Source organism: Perca fluviatilis, chromosome 12, assembly GCF_010015445.1.
Source record: "Perca fluviatilis chromosome 12, GENO_Pfluv_1.0, whole genome shotgun sequence".
NCBI classification, from domain to species: domain Eukaryota; kingdom Metazoa; phylum Chordata; class Actinopteri; order Perciformes; family Percidae; genus Perca; species Perca fluviatilis.
This window is the reverse complement of record NC_053123.1, coordinates 22,848,900-22,870,800: the sequence shown is the minus strand read 5'-3', so window position 1 is coordinate 22,870,800 and position 21,901 is coordinate 22,848,900. Positions and strand designations below refer to the sequence as shown.

Below are 21,901 nucleotides of genomic sequence, written 5' to 3'. Positions count from 1 at the left end.
CAACTGATACAAAAGGGAAAGCAGAGAGGCACAAAGGTACACAGCACAGTGGCTATATTCTGTCAGGGGTGGAGAAAAACTAGAGTCAGAGACAGGGAATAAACTTAGAGAAAGAGAGAGGAAAGTGGTAGATAAAATAAAAGCAGGATAATAAATTAAGATAGAGGCGGGGGCAGAAAAGAAAAGAAAAGAAAACGTGTTCTATAAAAAATCTCTCTTGTGACCCACCCTTGAAAAGATGTTCTCCAGGGAGCTGGTAAGGGAGGTGCGTGCTTTATTCTTAAGAATATCAAGCTTAAAGCGACTGCTGGTGCCGGTGCCGTCTCCCGCGGATGAGCTGTTTGCTGAATTCTGTCAGAGAAAACAATGGGCAGAATTAAAAAATAAATAAATAAATTACAGAAATAATTAATAAAATGCAACTTTCACTGTGAGCCTTCAGTACACAAAATCAGTAAGCAGACAGTAGTAGTAAAATAATACTGATCTGTTCTGCCATTTAAATGTTTCATATTTAAATACAATCCCTCAGGCTAGATTATGCCAATGTAATAATCTACAACCCTTTCATACTTTAATGTCATGCTTTTCCCGCAGCAACTTATGGAATGTAACAGTGATTCAATTGATAACCAGCTTAGGTCTTTTGTAGGAATATTACAATTCCAAATGGGAATTAATATTTAAGATAGTACCAAAGAGCTAGCATCAATAGCAACCATCACAGGGAACTAAAATCTTTGAACATTCTATGCAACCCTACAATCACTCACAACACAAGAAACGTTGCATCAACAATAGAAAACCCAGTTTGACTTGCTTGTTGGGATTCAAGAACCTGTCTTGTTTTGGAGTAAATAACTATGTTGATTTTTTTCTTTACTCAATGTTTTCTGTGGCCTTTTCTATTTAAAGTTGCTACTATACCAACCCAAAAATCCACAAGAAAATCTGAGGTCCAGAGGGCTGAGACACAGGTCTAAATTGACTTTTGTCAAATGTCAAGGATGTTAAAAGACCCCTGTTAATGTTTTAGGCATCGACACTATACCATTTCAGTTCTTAGGTAAAGTTAAAATAAAATCTCAGGAATCAAATCTACTGTGACGGACTATTATTTACCTGCGGTGCCTCTCCGATGTGGAGGTGGGACTTCTGTTTGGTTCCACAGAGCTGTCTCAGATGGAGAATCACCAGCTCATTCTCCTCTTGGTCTGAACCGGGCTTCAATTTCTGCAGACATGGATACACAAACACTTAAAACCCAAGATGGGGCAAAAACATGGCTTTAGAGCAGATGCAGCATCTGTATAAAAAAATAAATTAAAAAAATCCTGTCTCGAGAGATTAATCACCAAAAAACTGTCAATATGTCACACTTTTTCCAGATACTGAAGTGTGCTTTCTCTAAGCAGAGCCAAACCTTACCTGAACTCGCTCAAAGATCTCAGCCTGCTCATTGTCAGTCAGCTGGGAGAGATATTTTTGGATAGCTAGCTTTGCTCGGGGTGGGTAGAGACCTGGAAACAGAAGAGGAAATAAGAATGCTCTTTTATGTTGCTTTAACTCTGAGTAACAGTCCATGCATCAATATATTCATGAGTCAAGCCAGAGAGAGTTTTACATGACTGACCTTCAATCCGCTCGCAGAGCTTGTGCAGGCCATGCATGGGGCAGGCTTCACACAGCTGGATCTCGGTCTTGTTGCTCTGTAAGGCGGCTGCTGTAGTGAAGGCCTTTGCTTGAGGGGCCCCACCCCCCCCCCCCCCCCCAAAAAACCCCCAAAAAAAAAGAAAAAAAAAACACACAAACCCCCCCCAAAGACAAAACAGATTAAAATAAAAGTATCGGGTTAAGAGCGAAAACTAAAGCAATTTTAATGCACGTTTTGTGTGACTCACCAGGGACTCACTGGCACACTGGAAAACGTAGCACACATACTGACTGGGACCAGACTCTGATGGGTCCCGACAGATGAATCCAAAATGGTCGGACTGCTTAACACCCTGAGTCAAATTCAAGAAAAAACAGGAAACTTTGTAATCAGTCCAGCAGTACAAATCATAAAACAGCAACTGAGAAGACAGCACATCACTGACACCATAATGGCTCTTGACATTTTTCAGTTTCCAAATTGTAAAATGTAAAATCACCACTTTGCAGTACAAAAAAGAACATATTTCTACATCACTAATAAAGATGGGATTTGCCATCAAATTAAGGCTTGAAAACAAAAGGCTTGCTGTGCGGTAAATACAGGCAGTAATGCATTAGATGTCTAGTAAAGAAATGCATAAAATGAGTCTCATCGCTAGGACTGCGGCAGAGACAGAAAAGAGAGGCTTTTAGTTTAAATACAGCAAGTAAAAATAAACCAACCTGACAGCAGGATGAGATATCTTTGAAGTTCTTCTCCAGCACCACTGTTTTGCTGTCTGGACTTATGAGATTTACTTCAAAACGGCCGACCTGTGAAACACACAAGTATATTATGGTAAGATAGATACATGCATTAACACATAAAAAAGAACTCACACAAAACAATATCTTAATGCTGTTTGTGGATCATGGATATAAATTAAGATGAAGACAATTTCAGTGTCAAGTATCTCATGACTATTCTGAGACCCGTTCAATGACATACATAAACACACTCGCGCACTCTCAAAATCAAGGTCAACAAGTCTGCACCAACGATTTTTCCCATAATTGACTGCTATGTGGAGTATCGTATTGAGCGTTGTGCTCTAGTTTTTAAAATTAGCTTCATAAAAGGAAATGGACATGATGTGTGAGGAATGGCAGCTGGCTCACTCTGTAGCCTGCATGCTTTTCACAAAGCGGTGGATTTACATTCACACAGAAGTAGTGCTGCAGTCACAAATTCTACTAAGGAGTTCCTGCCCTCTAACTGAGGCGGTAACACTGGGCCGAGCTAGTCTGTACATAACTGCCAGCCATGTGCACATAAAAATGATTTGCAGTAGCAAGAACTTTAGAACTAGATGCAGACAGGGTTTCATTGACAGATGGCCTGAAGCAAGCAAGCATTTGGTTTTGTGGTGTGACAGATGGGAGTCAAGTGAAAGAAAACATCCATCCATCTTATTGACAAAAGGGAGTATATATAGAGTTTATCCATCTTATTGACAAAAGGGAGTATATATAGAGTTCTGCCCATAAACCAAACATCCACTACTCTTTTGGAGAGAACATGAGAGAACATTGCTGTTATGATAAAGCTCCTCAGGGCTGTGTTTTACCAACGGACTCAGCTTCTACGGTCAGCTGGACACAGAGATAAGAAACCTTTGCTACACTCATTCTAAGACCAAGACATTGGCAAAAGTACAGCACAGCATTAGGGCAGAACGATTTGGGGAAAAAATCTAATTGTGATTTTCTTGCCAGATATAGCGATTTATTATTATTTTTAGCTACATATTGCACCTTCTACGATCATGTTAAATAAAGTAATACAAAATAAATTAAAAATCCACTGAAAATAGGATCTTTCTGTAAACAATCTGTGATATGTAACATTATTCCAGCCTTTATCTTATGTAAAAATAATAATAATAAAGAGGAATAATAAATGTTAAACCAAATGTTATGCCAAACATGTAACTAAACATTTCCCATTCGATTAATCACATTCTTTCAAATCGCGATTTCGATTTGAAAACGATTAATCGTTCAGCCCTACACAGCATTATTAAATGTCCCCTACCTGGAAGAGCATAGTACGGTTCTTGTCTGAATCAGATGGCTGAACGTGGTTTGGTGCGCTCGAGTGCCTGCGGCGTGTGGGACCCATGATGACGCCTTCCCCCGGCTTCTTCTGCAGACTCCCTGCCAGGCTGCTGCAGCGCGTACGGAACTCCTGGGGCTCCTCAAACCCAGAATCCTCCAGGATGCACTCGGGGAACGCTCCTCGCAGGCTGCTCTGACTTGCACTGTTACACAGGCCTTTACCTGAAACTGCATACAGCAAAGACACACGCTGTTTATTTAGATTAACATACCTGACACTTTTAGTCACTACTGTTACTGGTGAACAGGGCCACCACACATCAATCAGACAAGTCTGACCAAGTCATCATCTAATTTCCCCTTATTATACTTACATACTAAGATATTACAGAATAAAGAGAATAATACAATTATAATATATACTAACTAGCTCCATACTGCAATACAAGAGCAATGCGGTTTCTTTATTCAGGATTATATCTACTACATGAACGATGGAGAGGATGCTGACTTTTTGCCTGGAAAATGAGTCTGCTGGAAAGATTAAAAGTCACCAAGAGACAGGGTTCTCAACCAACTCATGGCACTATGGTTAATTAGCTAGTAGGGCTGTCACTGACATGGACTTTGCTGGCCACACAAGCTTATGTGACATTCAATACTCATACTTACTTGTATCTCAGACTCATGCATTACGCTATACGGGCTGCATTCAAATTAATTTGAACAAATTACATGTTAGTTAAAATCAGAACTTGACTTTCTGAGAGTGACAGCCCCATTAGCTAGTTTATTGACTAGTTTCCAAATTTACAGAGAACTTTTTTTCTTTTTTTTTTTTTTTTTAAAGGGAAACTTCACCGATTTAGCATTAAGCTTTGTATCAGTAGAAACCCGGTAGTATTTTTGAATGACCGTGCTTCCCTCCCTCATGTCCCCCTGAGAGGGGAGATCTCTGTATTGTGGGTCTGGAAAAAGCCTCAGATGATGCAAAATGACGATTTTTGCGTCATCTGAGGCTTTTTTGGCCAGAGGCAAAAGACTACAGCCAGTATTAGGAGCCACTTCCGCATAACCCATAGGGGGTTGGACTGTCGGCTTTTTCCGGAGATTGTCAAGGAAAAAACGAGTGTCAACCATCTTGAATCCTCGCTTAGCTTCTCAGCGGGAACAGAAACTGTTCATCCCGGCGGAAATTTTAGAACAACAATTATGTGCATTCAAACTACCGCACACGTGTACCACCGGGATATATTTGTACACATCGGAGAATATGCAGGACACTTTATTACAGACGCAATACTCGACACACTACGCGAGCTTCACCTGCATGGAGAGTGGTGCTCGATGCCTCTGGCCGGTAAAGAGACCTCCTCACCGGGAGCGCGTTGAAAAACGTGTGCGTGGAAAGCAACGCTAGCCGGCCACCTGTTCCACCAATCCTGCTTGCAAGTGTCCGCTCATTAAACAAACTGGACTACATCCAACTTCAACGAAACTCCCAACGTGAGTTCAGAGACTGCTGTGCTGTGTTTTTGTTGTTGGAAATATTGCTGTGGACAATCCAGCCTGCTGCTCTGTCACCGGGTAAGACTAGCTAGTGGAGGTGGGCTGTGTTACCACGGACTGCCTGTTGCAGAAATGGGGTGATTTGTATCCAACTACCTGCTAACTGCTGGGGGAGTTTGTGACTGTAAAATGCCGACAATTCTAGCTACATCCCACGCAAATTTACGGCTGCATTTATACATAATGTTTATACCACAGCCCACCAAGAGCTAATGCTAGTAGCTATGTGTTAGCCTTCTTTTATGGCTTGGTTGAATTCTAATGTAGAATGCGGTCTGTTATTTCTTGATAACAGACCGTTGCTAAGGATAACACACCGTTGCCATGCATAGCAGAGCATTGCCATGGACACAGTTTTGTTCACTCTGGAGCTATCAATCAATCCGCTGAAAGAAGTCAGGATAATGTATCAGCTGTGGCAAAAAAAAAAAGCATGTTGTAAATGTGTAACACCACTTAAGCCACGGTGAAACTTTTTATCGTGTATATGGTTGAAATGACAATAAAACACACTTATTGAGTTGATCGTCTCACTGTCTGTCTGTAAAGGGTAGGCGTGGCTTGGGAGTAGACGCTAAAGCAGCAAAGCAAGTGCATTCTGGGATTTGGGTGTGCCTCTTCATGGACAAGCCAAAACATTACACCTTCTTCTTCTTCAGGCTAGAATGCGAGCAATAAAAATTACACATTTTCTAATAAATACATTACCCAATTATATATATATATTCATCTTTCCAATGGTGAAATATTTCTTTAAAAATTGTAAACTGCATATGCCGTGCATGAACAGAAATCTCTCTTGACAGGCGTAGCAACTAGCCTGGATGCCAGCCGAACTTAGCCCCATCCACAAAATTCGAGGTCGGGACTAGAATCTGAGTAGGACCACGTCAGGCTACGTAGCAACAGTAACAAAGGGGTGCGGGGCTTAGCAAATGGTCAATCGAGTGCTGTAAACATCTGACTAAAGCTACTTGCAGATTCAGCTTTGACCTTCTGTAGTAATGTGCATGCACGTTATTTCGATAAAACAGCTAATGCTAATCGTCAATCTGCATGAGGCGCTTACCTCCACCTCCGGTCATGTCCTCCACTCCAGGGCCTCCGGGGCCTTCTATACTCTCATTCAGAACAGAGGAGAGAGGGTCTCCTTCTTCCCCTATTAACAGCTCCACAGGGGTACTCTCTGAAGACCCTCGCTGACCGTTGAGCAGCCGCAGGCGCTTGCGCTCACCCTCATGCAGACGAAACTTGTTGATGCAGTCATCGATGAGGGTGACTGGAGCCTTTTTGTGCAGAACTGTCACCTGGAATTAGTTTTAATTCAGCAACATTAATACAACTGCCCAATTGAAAACACTTCATATTTGAGGAGCGCATTCATTTCTACCTTGCCACAGTAAAGCACTTCAAACTTCTGGGAGTTGTAGAAGGCCTCGTCGGCTTCCTGTTTGGGCTTGGCATCTTCCTTTAGGGCTGATTTGGACACTTGGCGAATACTGCTGATCACCTCAGGGACCTGTAAGAAAGGAGAGTGGATTGAGGAGATAAGATGAATAGGAAGACATTAACGAGGAAAACCATAACAAAAGAGTAAGGGAAGTGAACTGGAACGCCAGAAGGTTTGCTCTGCAGCTCTTCCTACAACTGAACAACAACATCAACTGCAATAACTCTATTAGCTCCAAAGACACAGTTTGCAACTTGTTTCCAGTTTCTATACTATTTAAAAAAATAATTTAAAATCACATCACATTAATGCACAACAGAAGTCAACCCAGAACAGGTAAAAGTATGTTTAGCTGACAGTTGCAGTTCAGCCAAGAACTTGCTTTGATTGACAAATAATATGACCTGACTTCATATTGCGACTTTAAATAACTCATGGCTAAAATAAACAACAGCACAAGATTTGATCTAACTAAGGCTAGTCAACAGCAGACAGACCAAACACTATGGTGACAGAAGTAGGCGAGGAGACAGGAAACACCCACACACTATAGGACAAAAGACAAAACAAAGAGCTGGACAGAATGAGAGACTTGGAAGGTCACTGAGCTGGTTTCTGCTCCACTGTGTGAGGCACTTGCACCTTATTCAACTCCTGCAGGAACAGCTTGTGCCATGCAAGCAGGGTATCTGCTTCGGTAACATGCATCCAGGAAGAAAAAAAAAACCAAGTCAAGACATTTAAGTCTTTCAAAGCACACTCTTAAGCAATACTTGGGAATTTGAAGCCAGACCATCCCTCAATCATGGGACACTTACAATTGAGATGACAAATCATTTTGGCAGACACAACATGACTGACATCCTCTGAGTCCCAGCTCTCTGAAAAGCGAGCGTTCCGAGAACCAGGGCCGCAGCCAAGGTCAGCCAAATACCGCATTTAAGACAACAATGAGCGCTTAAACAAACAGTGGCTCCACACACTGCACACATCTCCTATCACATCTCTGATAAGAGTTGCCCACATACTGTTGAGCATATATTTATTTATTTTGTAGACCAGGGAGGGAAGCTATGTAACAAAATCAGTCTTACTTCAGAGGTGTGACCAGAACAACAAGATAGAAGCGGGAGGTCAGGCAAACAGGAAAGGAATGATTGTGAATAAAAGAAAACATGAGAAAGTGTATCCCTGCTTTTCATGGAGGCTAGTTTTTGTATGAGACACAGAGATCAAATACTTGTCTGCCATGTTGACCTGAGGCTACATGAGCTATTTTAAAAGTCCTATTTTCCAAGTGCCTGCCTGCCCAATGGTTGAGCTGTGGGTGGCTGGTGACAGGGGGCTGCATTGAGATGAGGAAGAGGGCAGGTTGGTGGGTGGTTGGTCATACATACTCGGCCATCTGTTCACTAACAAAATTGACCTGTGTAATTGATTTTGAAATTGTCGGTTTATTTTTCTGGAATGCTTGAAAACTTTCAAAGAATCTTTTGAGATTGATTGAAAACGTCAAGGTGCAGAGACCAATGTCTACACATAAATGTAAGCACAAAATACCCTAAAACATGTCACCCCTATTAACTAAAAACAATGTGAGATCAAGCCTGCTACCTTTCTGAAAAAAAAAAAAAAAAACATTGGCTAAAGCAGTGCTGACACAAGGTCAAGGTAATTCAGAGGCCGTGGTGGCTGAGAATCACAACTAGGCCTGTGTAGGAAAGAAAATAACAGCACTGTCTTAACATTTAAAGGCACTGCTGTTTTATACATGAGTAAGATGACGCCACAGCATCATTTGAGCCGATTAATTATTTGTAGTCAACCCAATATCGAGCCAGTAAAAGGTGCTCATTCTTTGGGTGAAGACAGGCACAGACAGGCAAAAAGCTGTTAGGGAATAGAGAATAGCTGTGTGTTACCCACATAGACTGTAGACGGTTTTCCACTGGAAAATCTATTTAAAAACCTCCCACTGTGCTGGTTCTTCGAACTGGTTTTCACATCTCACCTTCACCCATCATTGCCTGGCTTTATAAAACAATATCAGTGACACTGGCTGTGATCCAAAGCCTGTCTACATAAACGGTAACAGCTTTAGAGCTTAGGAGAAACAAACACGAGGATTGTCCCTCCAGAGCTGGTGGAGTCCTCACTCTCAGTGCATGGCTCGTGTTATGTCAAACCTCCCTACAATAGGCCCTGATAATATCTGATCAAACAGCAGCTGGCAAAGTCTCTTGCCCTTATTGGAACCATTAAGCCAAATCAGGGTGAGGACCCAACACACCTGCCCACACCATCTGCAATTAGGCCAAATTAGACTTCTTTTAGAGACACACACAAGTTATTAATGAGTCAATACAAGATAAGAATGAAAGCAGACAGAAACAGAGGCATGGAAGATAATTCTCCATGTCAGAGAAGAAGCAATCCAAGATTACATGCTTTTTAAGTTAAGTAATCAATGTAAGTTCTTGCAAAGTTACTCAAAAAGATAAAAAAAAAAAGAAAATAAAAGCCAATTGCAGCTGGACTTTATTTGCCTGAACTTCAAATGTCAACGTATACCTGTTCAATCCAATACGCCACAAAAAACAAAATCAGAAACCACCTTATGAAATATAGGCAACTGATTTAAAAAATAAAATAAAATAAAAACTGGTGCTTGTTCCTGGTGCTTTAAACGTATCTGTCTTTGTGTGGCTGGAGCTCTCCCAGTGACTTTCCAACTGCCTAAGAACAAACTGGGCACCATAGTTAAACAAAGTTCATGTCCTAACTCAAGAAAAAAAGCAAGACAAGGGCTCTTATGTCACCTTTACATGGAAGCTTATATCATAAGTGAAAATAACAACGTGTCAAAACTTTCCTTTACATCCTCCCGTAATTTTTTTTGTTGCATTAAAACAAAAAAAATTCCATGGAAGACCATGTTATGTGTCTTTAATGTTATTACAGTACAATGTCAGAACAAAACCAATTATATGTCTGTTATAAAAAATTATCTGGGGCAGTCAGTTCCCTATCAGCACAAGTTTACTCACAATCAAACCGATACATCCTGCCATTTTGCACTGTCAAATCAATGTATTATATTACTGCTAAGAAGAGAATCAACTGCAAATAATGTTACCAGTTGACTGTGTTTAGTGACCATATGGAGGTTAAAGGTCACATGACATGGTGCTCTTTGGATGCTTTTATCTAGATCTTAGTGGTCCCCTAATACTGTATAGAGGAGAGCAGGATACCCAGGGCTCAGTTTACACCTATCGCCATTTCTAGCCACTGGGGGACCATAGCCAGGCTGGGGGAACTCATATTAATGTTAAAAAACCTCATAAAGTGAAATTTTCATGCCATAGGACCTTTAAGACATGCACATTTTTCAAGCATGCACTGCTACTTTAACTTGAATAAATTCAATGTGTTCCCAATGCACTGTTACCGGGCAGATTAAGCACTTTGTCATCTCTCATGACAACCAGATAAGAATCGAAGCACTTTAGTTTTCATTCTGCAAGAAATGTGATAATGTTTGCAGCCACCTCACCTCTCCTGGCTAACCAAAACTACCACACTTTTTTATTCTCTGCTTATGAGATGTGTTAATATACTTGTTAAGTCCCACAAGTATATTAACGCCTCTCAAAAGCAGAGAATAAAAAAGTTATGTCTGTTTTTTGATGTTACTCCATAGCACAGATAGTTCACTAAATGCTGATTTAGACTTTTATAGCACAGACAAGTATGTCACTCTTGCCCTGACTTGGCTCATGAGTGTGTCCCACTGTCAGTACACGTCGCTGAATGATAACCAGCACCCACCCGACAGCAGAGTCACCCAGTGAGAGATTCCACTGTGGTCTAGTTCCAAGTGAGAGCAGAGGACACGTGCAGGCTCGGACTGTCTGGTGCAGGCTTGATCACGGCACAATGAAGATGACTTGAGTCAGTGTTAAATTTGTGTCATGATAGTCTCACTGAGGACGTAGATGAGTATCCCTAACTTCATCCAAGTAAAATGTTACAATTAAACTCTAAATCAGAGTGTCTGGCAAAATATGGTGTGTAGCCTTTTGGCATGGATACACCAATCAAGAGTACATAAATGCCAGAATGGCTGCACCTTATGCAAAATATCCAATTTACGGCTGAATCAAAAATGTTTACAATATATAAGTGAGTTGTATTTCAAGTTGAGGAAGTCAAACTTGATTTTAAGTACCCAACCTTTCAAACAAAGGAACACACACACAATGAGACATTCCATGTTTATGTACACTATGCTTTGTTCCCATTTCCTTTTGTTAAAAAAAACTTGATTTTGTTTTCTATGCCTAAACAAAATCTAATAGGCCAACTAAGCTTCTCTGCTCTTCGAGACATAAGCGTCATTTTAACCTTTCACATCATATTTCCTCAGGCTTTACACAATGTACCTATGTCCTGTATACAGCTAAGAATAGATTTTCCAAACATGCCTGCCATTAAAAAACAAAGCAACAACTTATTATCATGTCTTCAAACTAACTTTGGATGAATAGAAAAGTCACAGTATCACAAAAAGAAGGCCTGTATTATAAACAGAAAATACCTGGTAAGTAATCAAATCATTAACAATGGCTGCAACCAGGTTTTTGTTTTTGTTTTTTTACATGGCAGCAGTGCACTGGTAGAATAACCCATGCATTCCACATGGCCCACCTTGCACATGTTGCTAGCATGCTGGCTGCCAAACCAGTTCTTGTTGTGTAATAATGCTGAATGAGGCATGTTCAAGATGCCTTTCTGACTGGCCAGACACCTCGAAAGTACATTTGTGCGTTGCCTCTACAGCTCTCAGCTTTCACCAGCAGAGAAACAGCCTGCCAGAGCCCTGCACATACCACAGGAAACATGATACAACGCAGGCGTATTTGAGATCAATGCAAAACGTGAGCATAACTGGATATCGGTTTGTGACAACATTACTTATGAAGGTGTCCTTGTTCATTTGGTAAACGAGAATAAAATGTAAAAGTGTAAGACTTCAGTTTAAGCAGGTACATACTCGTGTTGGCCCAACCCCAAACCACCAGATTCATAAATAAACACACACAAAACATGTATTAAGCATTTCTCATTCACTACCGCAAACTCTCACTCACACACAAGCAAACATACAGACACAGACATCAGTGCCACTGGGGTGAGCTCTTGAGCACAGTGCCATACACATACACTGACTTAAGATGAATTTCAGCAAAGACCAGAAAAACATGAGTGCATGTTCTTTTTCAAACACCGACTCCCACGTTCCTGATTTTGGACTGTTTACCACATTTCAGTAGATTACTCAAGAGTGGCATCATGCTGATCAGCATGTAAATGTGCTGACTCGATATTGTGCCAATTCAGTTGTTGTCACACCACAGTCACCAAAGAGATTTCTGATCAAATGAAGACAATAGCACAGAGATGGATTAACTTTGCCAAAAATCCAGGGTGCTCTGTTTACCATTCCCACCAACTGGTGGCCTAAATACTTAAGACCAAAGCAAACATGTTTCGACCATGGACTAATCTACTGTGCGTTAGAGATTAAATGACATAGTTGTCACCTAAAGGAGATTTGGATATTCCTTTGTCTTGTGTTTACATTTGGACAGTACATTTTATGATTGGTGTCCATCATAAAATGTACACATATGGGCCTCAATGTAAATCCTGACATCAGAGTAGATTTATAAAGACCCAGATTTTTACATTATAAATATAAATCCCTTTTGGAATATCATGAAAACATTACACTGAGAGGTTTGTATTGTTTATACTGGACTTTTGAGCAGTATGGGGTCACTGAAACTCACTTAAGTGCCTTTAGCAATAATATGTATTTGAGGGATTACAGTTCTGATCCCCTGATTATCTTTTGATCAACATTGTTCTTTGCATGCAATAGATGTACTTAAATCTTCCTGGTAAAAAGTATTGTTGTCATGTGTCATGGGTATTTTGACACGTGGACATGCCTACCTGGTTGGGGTCGGAGGCCTTAAAGACGTGACAGGACATCTCGGACTCAGGGTTGTCAGGCTGGCCCCGCAGCAGATAGGCAAAATAGGTGAGGTCATTGCTGTTGTGTATGAAGCGAGAGATGAGCTGTGCTTTGTGCTCGAATATGAAGACTGAAGAGTTGTTGCTGCTGGAGGGGACACATCGGACGAAGGGGGGGTTGAGGACCAGCTGAACTTCTCTCGGCTGCACCACGGGGCCGCAGTCTCCTTTCTCACTTCTCCTGCGGATCTCAGCCACCAGCCACGGCAGCATGGGCAGGGTGGTCCGCCTGTCGAGCGAGGACCAGCCGACGTAAGTCAGGGCCAACCTCCTGTCGGACTTCGGAGGGCTGTTCTCCCTCTCCTCCTGACTCTCCATGTCGACCCAGGGGACTTTCGGCCGAAGCTCGGTGACAGAGATGTGGGACTAAAGACTACTTTCAAAAATGATGCCGAGCCGATCTGTACCATTTGCAACCAAGGTCAGGCGTAGTTGTGGTTAGTTTGCAACAGTTTATGTCCACATCCACGGTGAAAGTTCATACAACGAAACGATTAGCTACATGCACATGTGCTCGCCCTGTCGATCAGCAGCAACACTCCATGTTATCAAAATCTCGTTTTTTTTTCTTTCTAGGATTTCAAGGAAATTTACTTATACTGATGTATTTGTAGCTTGCTTCCCTGCACTGGTTGTCCACTGTTTGCATGGGCAGTGACTCAAATGCTAAACAGTCATGTACTGTACTGTCCCAACCAAGCTTGCTTAAAACGTGGCTTTGGTTGGCTCCTGTGTAAACAAGTCGCCGAGAAATCGGAATTCTTTGACGCGCTACGTTGCTCCAGAGCGCCCAACGGCGCGGCGCATCGATACAGTCCCAGCCCTAAAATCCTATGAGCTTAGTCGGCGTGGTGGCATTTTATTTTTCTTTCTAAAATACACATACATTGATGCTCGTTTATCGCCTTTTAATGCAGTGTCCCGACTGTGATCCTTTCTTCCACAACGCCTTGAAGGCGGAGCAGCTGTGCGCGTTGATGACCCGCCCAACCATCCCATGTGCTGGAGGAGTGGGCAGGGCAGAGACGCCGTGCAAAACGTGACAGCACGAAGCTCCACCTTTCTCGACAGTGAATAATAGCAGTGGTGGAATATAACTAAGCACATTTACTCAATTACTGTATATACACTTTATACTTTACTTGAGTTTTCTTTCCATGCCACTTTCAACTTCTACTCCACTACATTTCAGAGGGAAATTTTGTATTTTTACTCCACTACATTTATCAAATACGGTTTATTATAAATTAAACTACCCAACAATATAGGCCTACAAGTACAGCTGAAACGATTCTTAGGATTTCTCTGCATTGAGTACTTTGACTTGTATTAATTTATGTAGATGTTCCTGATGATATACATACTTTAACTTACGTAGCATTTTCAATGCAGGACTTTTACTTGTAACAGAGTATTTTTACAGTGTGTTATTAGTAGGTTTACTTAAGTAAAGGATCTGAATTTGTCTTCCACCACTGCACAATAGCCTAGCAGTGTATAGGAATACTGGAAAGCCACTTTTATGGTAGTATGGAAAGTGTTTAGCAGCCTCCACGGCACTAGTCTTCTGGGCCCATAACTTTGTTTGCTGTCATCCTACCAACAGCCTTCACCTGGTAAAATGAGCGGAGGTTGTGAAGACCAGACTTGGCCAAATACTATGTTGGCAGCACAATATGCAATACTTCACTAAGGCAGTTCACAGCTAACTGTTTACAAGCAGGCTGTGCTGATTCATAGTCTTGGAAAGCTGTAATCCTATCTGATATGCTTTATGCACTGGAGAAGCTACCATCTACAGAATGCCATAATTCCAAGCACTCCTCCTATCCCCAAAATAGAAGCTGTGCCATATATAACCTCATCACTGAGGCAGTACCCACTGGAGTTCTGCAGCCTACTAAACCCCACAGTACTGGTGAGGATTTATGTGTATACCTCTATGATGTATACATATTTAAACTGTAGACTTTCATATAATACAGGGCAGGCCATCAAATAGACCCCCACTTGATGAAATCACGTGGTTGTATTTCTGTTCTTTGAGTGTTGACATTGTATTGAATGAACTGTCTACAATGGATTGTGGCGAAAATGGAAATTAATGAGATCCATCCATCTAGAAATGCAATCAAAGACAATCGGCAAACCAGATAATTAAAGCATCCCTAAATTTGCTGCAGAAACTGTGGACTCCCCACTAGAACCAATATTAAGACTACAAAACTACCCAAAAGGTAGGTCAGAATTATTTCTCTCTGGATTCTACATTTACAGATTAGTTGGATGGTAAACAGTGACACTAAGCATTTCATTGATTTAGTGTATAAATGCTTTTACTTTGATTTGCTCTAAGCTGTGAAGTTGGAATCAAATAGCCATACAATGGAGGTTTACATTTAATGATTGTTATTGCATCATTGTTGTGTGGCATCAAACCACACAGTATACATTTCAGTATTAACAGGGGAAAAAACATGGCAAAAGTCCTCATAATTCAGAAGTTAACAAAAAGCCCCAGGACTGTTCAGTAAATCATTTAGGAGCTTATGCAATCTGTAAAGTAAAAAAAAAAAAAAAAGCAAAGCGAAAAGCAGACAATTGACATTTGCAATAATTGGTATCCACATGTTTAACAGCCAGAAGACACACACCTGTGTCAAGCAGTTCTTCGGTTGGGTAACAAGTTAACTGGAGTGTCATTTCGACAAGCACTTAGGTGAACTTGCAACCATCACACAGTCTCCATAACGGCTGCCATCTCCTTGAACTGCTTGTGAAAGTTCTGCAGAGGACAAACAAATAATTAATGTAAATAATTACACCAACACCACTACATTCACATCCAGTAATGCAGACCTGGAACTGTGGAATGGTCATTTCAAAAGACCTCTGACAAATCTGCCCAGAGGGCTCAACGATCTTTAGCAGTAGAGACACGTATGGGGAGTTGAGAGATCGGCAGGTGTCGGAGCTCACGGCCATGCCGAGCTTCCACTGCATGTCCACTAACTAGAAAGATACAGCAAAACAACAAAGTCTCATCGGCCTTAATATAGACAGTCTGTGAAATATAGAAACTATATTGAAAATGAGATGTATACATACCTGGCTGATGCTGAGCATGGCCTGGACCTCCTGCTGAGCATGGACTAATGCACCATGTTCACTCCACAACCTGTGCAACACCTGAAGGGAAGCTTTGGGCCACTTATTACTGCCTTCCTCCAGCCTCGACACAAGGTCATCCCCAGAGAAGTTGCTCTTCCCAGCTGACCTGATGAAACAAATCTAAACTATCACACTTTTGGGTACAACAAAGTCCTTCTTTATGTATGGTTTAGCCTTTTGCCAGGCACATAACCCAGGATAAATGCTGTTAAAGCTCTGTTAAACAATGCTATAGGCATGATCTTATTTAGGGGATTTGGAATGAACATGCAACTACATCAAACTCGACAAACAAATCAATATGTTGGGCTTTAAACAATAACATAAGGAATAAATGTGGGCTACACCGGAGAAGACACATTCACCAGCTAACAAACCACATTCAGAGGCAAAATAATAAAAATAGGACAGAAGATACCTGAATGTTAACAGGAGAAATCTGATAATGTTCTGTAGAGCTTCATGGTCAAGTCTGACTCCAGCTCTTTGAAATTTCTGCCCAGAAAAAAACAAAACAAGTAATGAAAGAGGAACCTGGGAAGATGGGTTACTACAAGTTAAAAAAATATTCTAAGGAAATATTGACTCACATGAGAAATTTCAGCTGAATCTACTCCTTTAGTTTGTCCTTGAAGATAAATCAGAATGTGCTGACACTGTGGAGATTATAAGATTCGTTATCACAACTACAGTAGAACCTCTATGGCAACAAAACCACATCCTGTGCGAAATGTGCAGAGTATGGCTGTTAATAGCCCTACAATGAACACTGTTATATTATATATAAGTATTTAACATGCAGTTGTTAATCCCACTGAGAGGTTTGTACCACGACAACTTCGTGCTGTTGCATAGCTTATAAAATGAAGCGTGAAGAGGCATGTTGGGTTTACATTATTGTCATTTCCGAAATTAATTATTTTGTGCCTGTGGTAATTTAACAAATATTACAGGCCAACAATAACATGATGTGCGGTGCTTCTCTTCTAAGCACTTTACTCACTTAAATAATAATCAAGTCAATCAATTCTATGCTAGAGATAAAATATACTTACTGCTTCAGCCAAAAGATCTGGAGAAAGCTTACAGATGTTGTCCACAACTTTGTTGACACCTGAAGTACAGAAGTTAAGTAAGTCACAGTGTCATGTGAGTCTATGTTAATCATGGCTCTCTGTTCAAGAGCAGGCAAGAAACTTCAACTGCAATAGCATTTATGATGTTAATTATGCATTTATGATCAAACTATTACAAATATGTCAGTCTAGCTAGCGTTGTCTTCTTTGACCTGAAGGAATCTCAGTAGAAATCTTTTTTTTCTCAGAACTTTATTTAGTAAACACAAAATTTAAAATATTCAGGACAGGGATGAAGAGAAGACACCAGAAGCCGCCCCAATACACAGAGCAAGATATTTAACAAATAAAAAATAGCAATACGTACAAGAAAAAATGTTGGGGGTACAACATACATTTGTCAGTTTAAGTGTTTGCATTGTCACAGCAAATAATTGTTTGCATATATTGGAAAAAATAAAATTAAAAAAATACAATATTTAAGCACAGTTTTAACTTAAATTATAATTTTGCTCCTATAATTATAGAATGTATCCAAAATAATAATTACCGTAGGTTAATATTAGTGTTTTGACTTAATTATATCACAGAAATGAAAACCAAACAGCAAATCATCAAAACACAACAAACTCAGGAAGGACATGATCAAAAATGAAAGCACTAGGCTAACATCTGAAATGAACGTACACCAGAGCAGTTCCAAAATGAGCAAAAAACACTTTCAGCACAAAAGGTACATTTATTAGTCATGTCACTTACTTTTAAATATCTTTAAATAAAAAAGGTTAGTGGGGTAACATTTATGTAAAAGCTTAAAAGATGTTTTTTCTCTGATAACACCGTTGTAGAATAAAGTTAGCTATTTCCAGTGATGGTTAGAAGTATTCAGATCTTTTACTTTAGTAAAACTAGCAATACTATAATGTAGAAATACTTTATTAAGTAAAAGTCCTGCATTCAAACTCTTAGTAAGTAAAAGTAGAAAAGTATTAGCATCTAAATCAAGTTAAAGTGCCAAAAGTAAAGGTGATAATTATGCAGAATTGCCAATTCCATATTGTTACTGGATTATAATTAGTGATGCATTAATGTGTTCATTACTTTAATGTTACAGTAGGGCGGAATTTATTTTAATTAGCCTACTTGATTAAAAGGTGCTCTAAGTGATGGGACGCGTTTTTTAGGCTCCAACTTTTTTCGTCACATACAGCAAACATCTCATCACTACCATAAGTAGAACCATAACAAACAGTGTTCCAGCCAATAACCGACAAGAAGGAGTTGGTTGAGCCATCGCTGCAGCAGCGTTAGCACGTAGGCTACTTCCACAATGCGTATTCATGATTCAACCAACTCCTTCTTGTCGGTTATTGGCTGGAACACTGTTTGTTATGGTTCGTTTTGCAGGTTGGCGCAGTTTGTTTTTGTTGCCGTTTGTGGAGCCTGAGCTGTCTACAGAGACCACGTTTTCTTAACAGTGTGTTCAGGGGACAGGCAGCTAGTGGATAGTGAGATGTTTGCTGATTGTGACAAAAAAATGCTGTAGCCTAAAAAACGCGTCACATCACTTTGAGCACCTTTAACTTCAGGGTAGCTTAATCTACATATCATCATGTAGACTATTTGTCTATTAGATGATTTATATTTGAATCTGCAAAGTAACAATATAGTGACTAAAGTTGTCAAATAATGGTTGTGGAGTAAAAATATAAAATAGTTGCCTCCAAATGTTGCTAGTAGAGTAGAAGTTCAAAGTATCATAAAATGGAAATGCTCTGGTAAGTGGCTAGCTAGCTAGGCTACAAGTTGGCCTACCTCAAAATTGTACTTGAGTAAATGTACTTAAGTAGCTAGCTACATTCCACTACTAAGTTATTGACACTAACGTTAACCGTTGTTCCGAAGCTACCAGTCTCTTTTTAACTTAATGGATAAAAACATGTTCGTTCCGCTGAATAATAAGCAGGTTTTAGGTTTTAACCAGTTTCCCCAAGGTGCGCCTTTGTTTTCCGAGTCAAAACAAAGATGGCAGAGCGTCTTTGGGCATTCTGTAAATGTCATCAGGACAGCAGTGTGTTTAAGCGAATTTCTGGATGTTTTTAATAATGCTGGTTAGGTAGAGAAACCGATGGTTGATGGTTTGTGTGCGAGAGGCACGAATTTGATCTAGGCTTCCGTTATGATTAATGTTAGGCGTGTTGGCAGAATAACTGGTATCGGTTGGAGTCAGGTGTTCAGCATCTTAAAAAAAAAAAAAAAAAAAGTCAGATTGGGGTAGCTAGGGATATTGTTTGGTTCAACAATCAGTTAGGGGAAACACATATCGACAGGTAAAGTCACTCCGCTAATGAGTAACTAATACATTTCCTGGATAGTGCCCAATGCTACCCTGCCTCTCCCTCCGTCTAGTCAAACTACAATCTACTGGAAACTGAAAAGGCTAATAAGTACGTGATGCAAGTTAAAAACCCACCATGCGATTCCTCTGCTGCTGGCATCTTCTCTCAGTCTGGCTTGGCAGTGTTCTCTATTTAGGGACTTGCTCGCTTGGCAACGCTTAAGACCCCTTTAGCGACTTATATATCAAATCTATATTATTATTATTTTCAAACCTCCTAGTGACAAATTGGGTGACTTTATGACGGATGTATAATAAGACCGACTTTATTGGCAGAGAACCTTCTGTCTTTGCAGTGAATCTTCTTCTATCTGTTTACGGGCGGATCGTAACCATCGTAAAAGGTGCATACCGCCACCTACTGTATTGGAGCGTCTTCTTCTTCTTCTTCTTCTTCTTCTTCTTCTTCTTCTTCTTCTTCTTCTTCTTCTTTGGAATTTTACGGCAGCCGGCATCCAATAAGTTGCATTGCTGCCATCTACGGAACTAGCACCTTAGTGCACTATATCCATAGACTATATCCGGTGATACAGTCCAGTGTCTATTAAAAATTTGAAAAAACAACGTTTTCCCCTCCCGCTTGATCCTAATTCTAAAATACTTTTCAGAGACACTTCTTCCAAGCCAATTTCTTGCAATTTTCTGAGTAGATCTTGTCTTTGACGGTCATAATTTCTACAAGAAATCAAAACATGTTGCACTGTCTCCGGTTCCTGACATGAACACAAACCACTCTGGTGCTTACCTAAAATAAATAAAGTGCTGTTCAGAAACGTGTGACCTATCCTCATTCTAGAAATAATAATCTCTTCCCTACATCTACCCTCCCTTCTTTTACAAACATTAACTGAGTCAGTGACCTTAGAGATTGAGAATAAGTGCCTCCCTTTGTGTTCTTGCTCCCAGAGCTGTTGCCATTTTAAAATTGTTGCCTGCCACACAATACTTTTACCCTCCGCCTTGGATAGATTAATGGTGACATCTATAGCCTCCTTTTGAGCAGCTTCCTTGGCCAACTTATCAGCCTTTTCATTTGAGGCAATACCTACATGAGCTGGGACCCATACGTATGATATTTCTACCCCTCTCCTTGTCACATCTCTAATTGCCAGAAGAATATCATATACAAGATCTTGACGACTCTTTGATAACTCTTTCCCAATACTATTAGCTGACACAGAATCACTACATATCAACACTTTTTGGTTCTGAATCTGTTCAGTCCATCGCACTGCCATCAGAATTGCATACAACTCCACTGTGAACACACTTGAGGTTCTTTTACAAGCTTGAGCATTCCACCTCTGAACAACAAAAGCTGCTCCTGTAGCACCTGTTTCTTGATCCTTTGAACCATCAGTAAAAATTAGTATGTGTTCCTGATATCTTTCCATTATATGACATCAGAATTCACGCACCAAATCCAATTCAGGATTTTCTGACTTAATCCCAAGCATCTCTAAATCAGTCTTTGGGACCTCCAATTGCTTCTTTGAGGTTTACGGCACTTGGCGTTCTTGAAGTTACATTACTGCCCCGTCTGGAAGTGGTCTTCCTCAACTTTCTATAATAATAATAATAATAATGATAATAATGATAATAATACATTTTATTTATATAGCACGTTACATGGTACTCAAATACACTTTACAGCAAAACCAGCACATTTAGCACATTGAAAAACAGATGAAGCAATAAAACCAACATATAAAACAAGTATATTAAAAGCAATTAAAACAATAACTAACAGTAGATAATATGTAAAACTATTGTAGGTGGAAGGCTGATTGAAGAGTTGTGTTTTGATGAGTGATTTGAATGTTTCCAGGTCAGTACAGTCCAGGCTTTAGCCTATAGTCTTATTTCTGCCTTTGTGCTGCTGCAACCAAAATCCCCCTCATGGAATCTATAAAGGCTTATCTTATTTCTTTTTATCACCTACTATTTCATTTCCAGTGTTAGCAACAGGAATGGATTGCAAAAATTGATTCAATGTTGCCAATAGGCTATTTCTTACTGTTGAAACAGGTTTTGGTTGCTGTAATGTAATCATTCCTCCTGTTCATAGTGGGCCTGAAGATATCATTCCTAATGTGTTTTTAATAAAAGTGCTGTGGGACAAAATCCACAGGCCTCATTCCTTGCAAAAATGTATTCCAAAGTTTATCTGAAGCAAATGTGACATTCCAGCAGTCTTTGTTAGACAAATGATGAGAATATATTCCACAGTCAATAGTCTTTTAGTACCAAATTACCCTTTAACTCTAAATTCTAAAATGTCATGCTAAACTTGAACTGAAATGTATTTTTGCACAGAATGAAAGCCATGTTAAGGCATTCAAACTTCAATGAAATAAGACAAATAAGTGTGACAAATAAGAC

The 21,901-nt window shown here is 40.1% G+C and overlaps 2 protein-coding genes across 4 annotated transcripts in view; both read right to left on the bottom strand.

Moving 5' to 3' along the window:
• Positions 1 to 13,851, bottom strand: part of tbc1d4 (TBC1 domain family, member 4) — a 30,439-nt gene extending 16,588 nt beyond the window's left edge. For 2 of the 3 annotated variants that reach the window (XM_039817693.1, XM_039817694.1), the window contains exons 1-4: positions 1,634 to 1,745; positions 1,429 to 1,520; positions 1,123 to 1,233; positions 229 to 351 (exon numbers count right to left, since the gene is read on the bottom strand). In XM_039817693.1, coding sequence (XP_039673627.1) covers positions 229 to 351; positions 1,123 to 1,233; positions 1,429 to 1,520; positions 1,634 to 1,670 — 363 coding nt within the window. In that variant the 5' untranslated portion in view covers positions 1,671 to 1,745. Of the gene's footprint in view, positions 1 to 228; positions 352 to 1,122; positions 1,234 to 1,428; positions 1,521 to 1,633; positions 1,746 to 1,885; positions 2,007 to 2,379; positions 2,470 to 3,730; positions 3,982 to 6,391; positions 6,630 to 6,712; positions 6,842 to 12,793 lie in introns of those variants that run through there. The other variant, XM_039817696.1, reaches the window with a different exon arrangement.
• Positions 13,852 to 15,257: 1,406 nt separating this feature from the next.
• commd6 (COMM domain containing 6) lies at positions 15,258 to 19,860 on the bottom strand. Its single transcript, XM_039817698.1, has 7 exons — positions 19,595 to 19,860; positions 17,101 to 17,159; positions 16,636 to 16,701; positions 16,464 to 16,540; positions 15,983 to 16,151; positions 15,734 to 15,886; positions 15,258 to 15,659 (listed from the first exon to the last, which is right to left on the bottom strand). The coding sequence occupies exons 1-7, from the start codon at positions 19,617 to 19,619 to the stop codon at positions 15,609 to 15,611; spliced, it is 600 nt and encodes a 199-aa protein (XP_039673632.1). The 5' UTR covers positions 19,620 to 19,860; the 3' UTR covers positions 15,258 to 15,608.
• Positions 19,861 to 21,901: the final 2,041 nt, after the last annotated feature.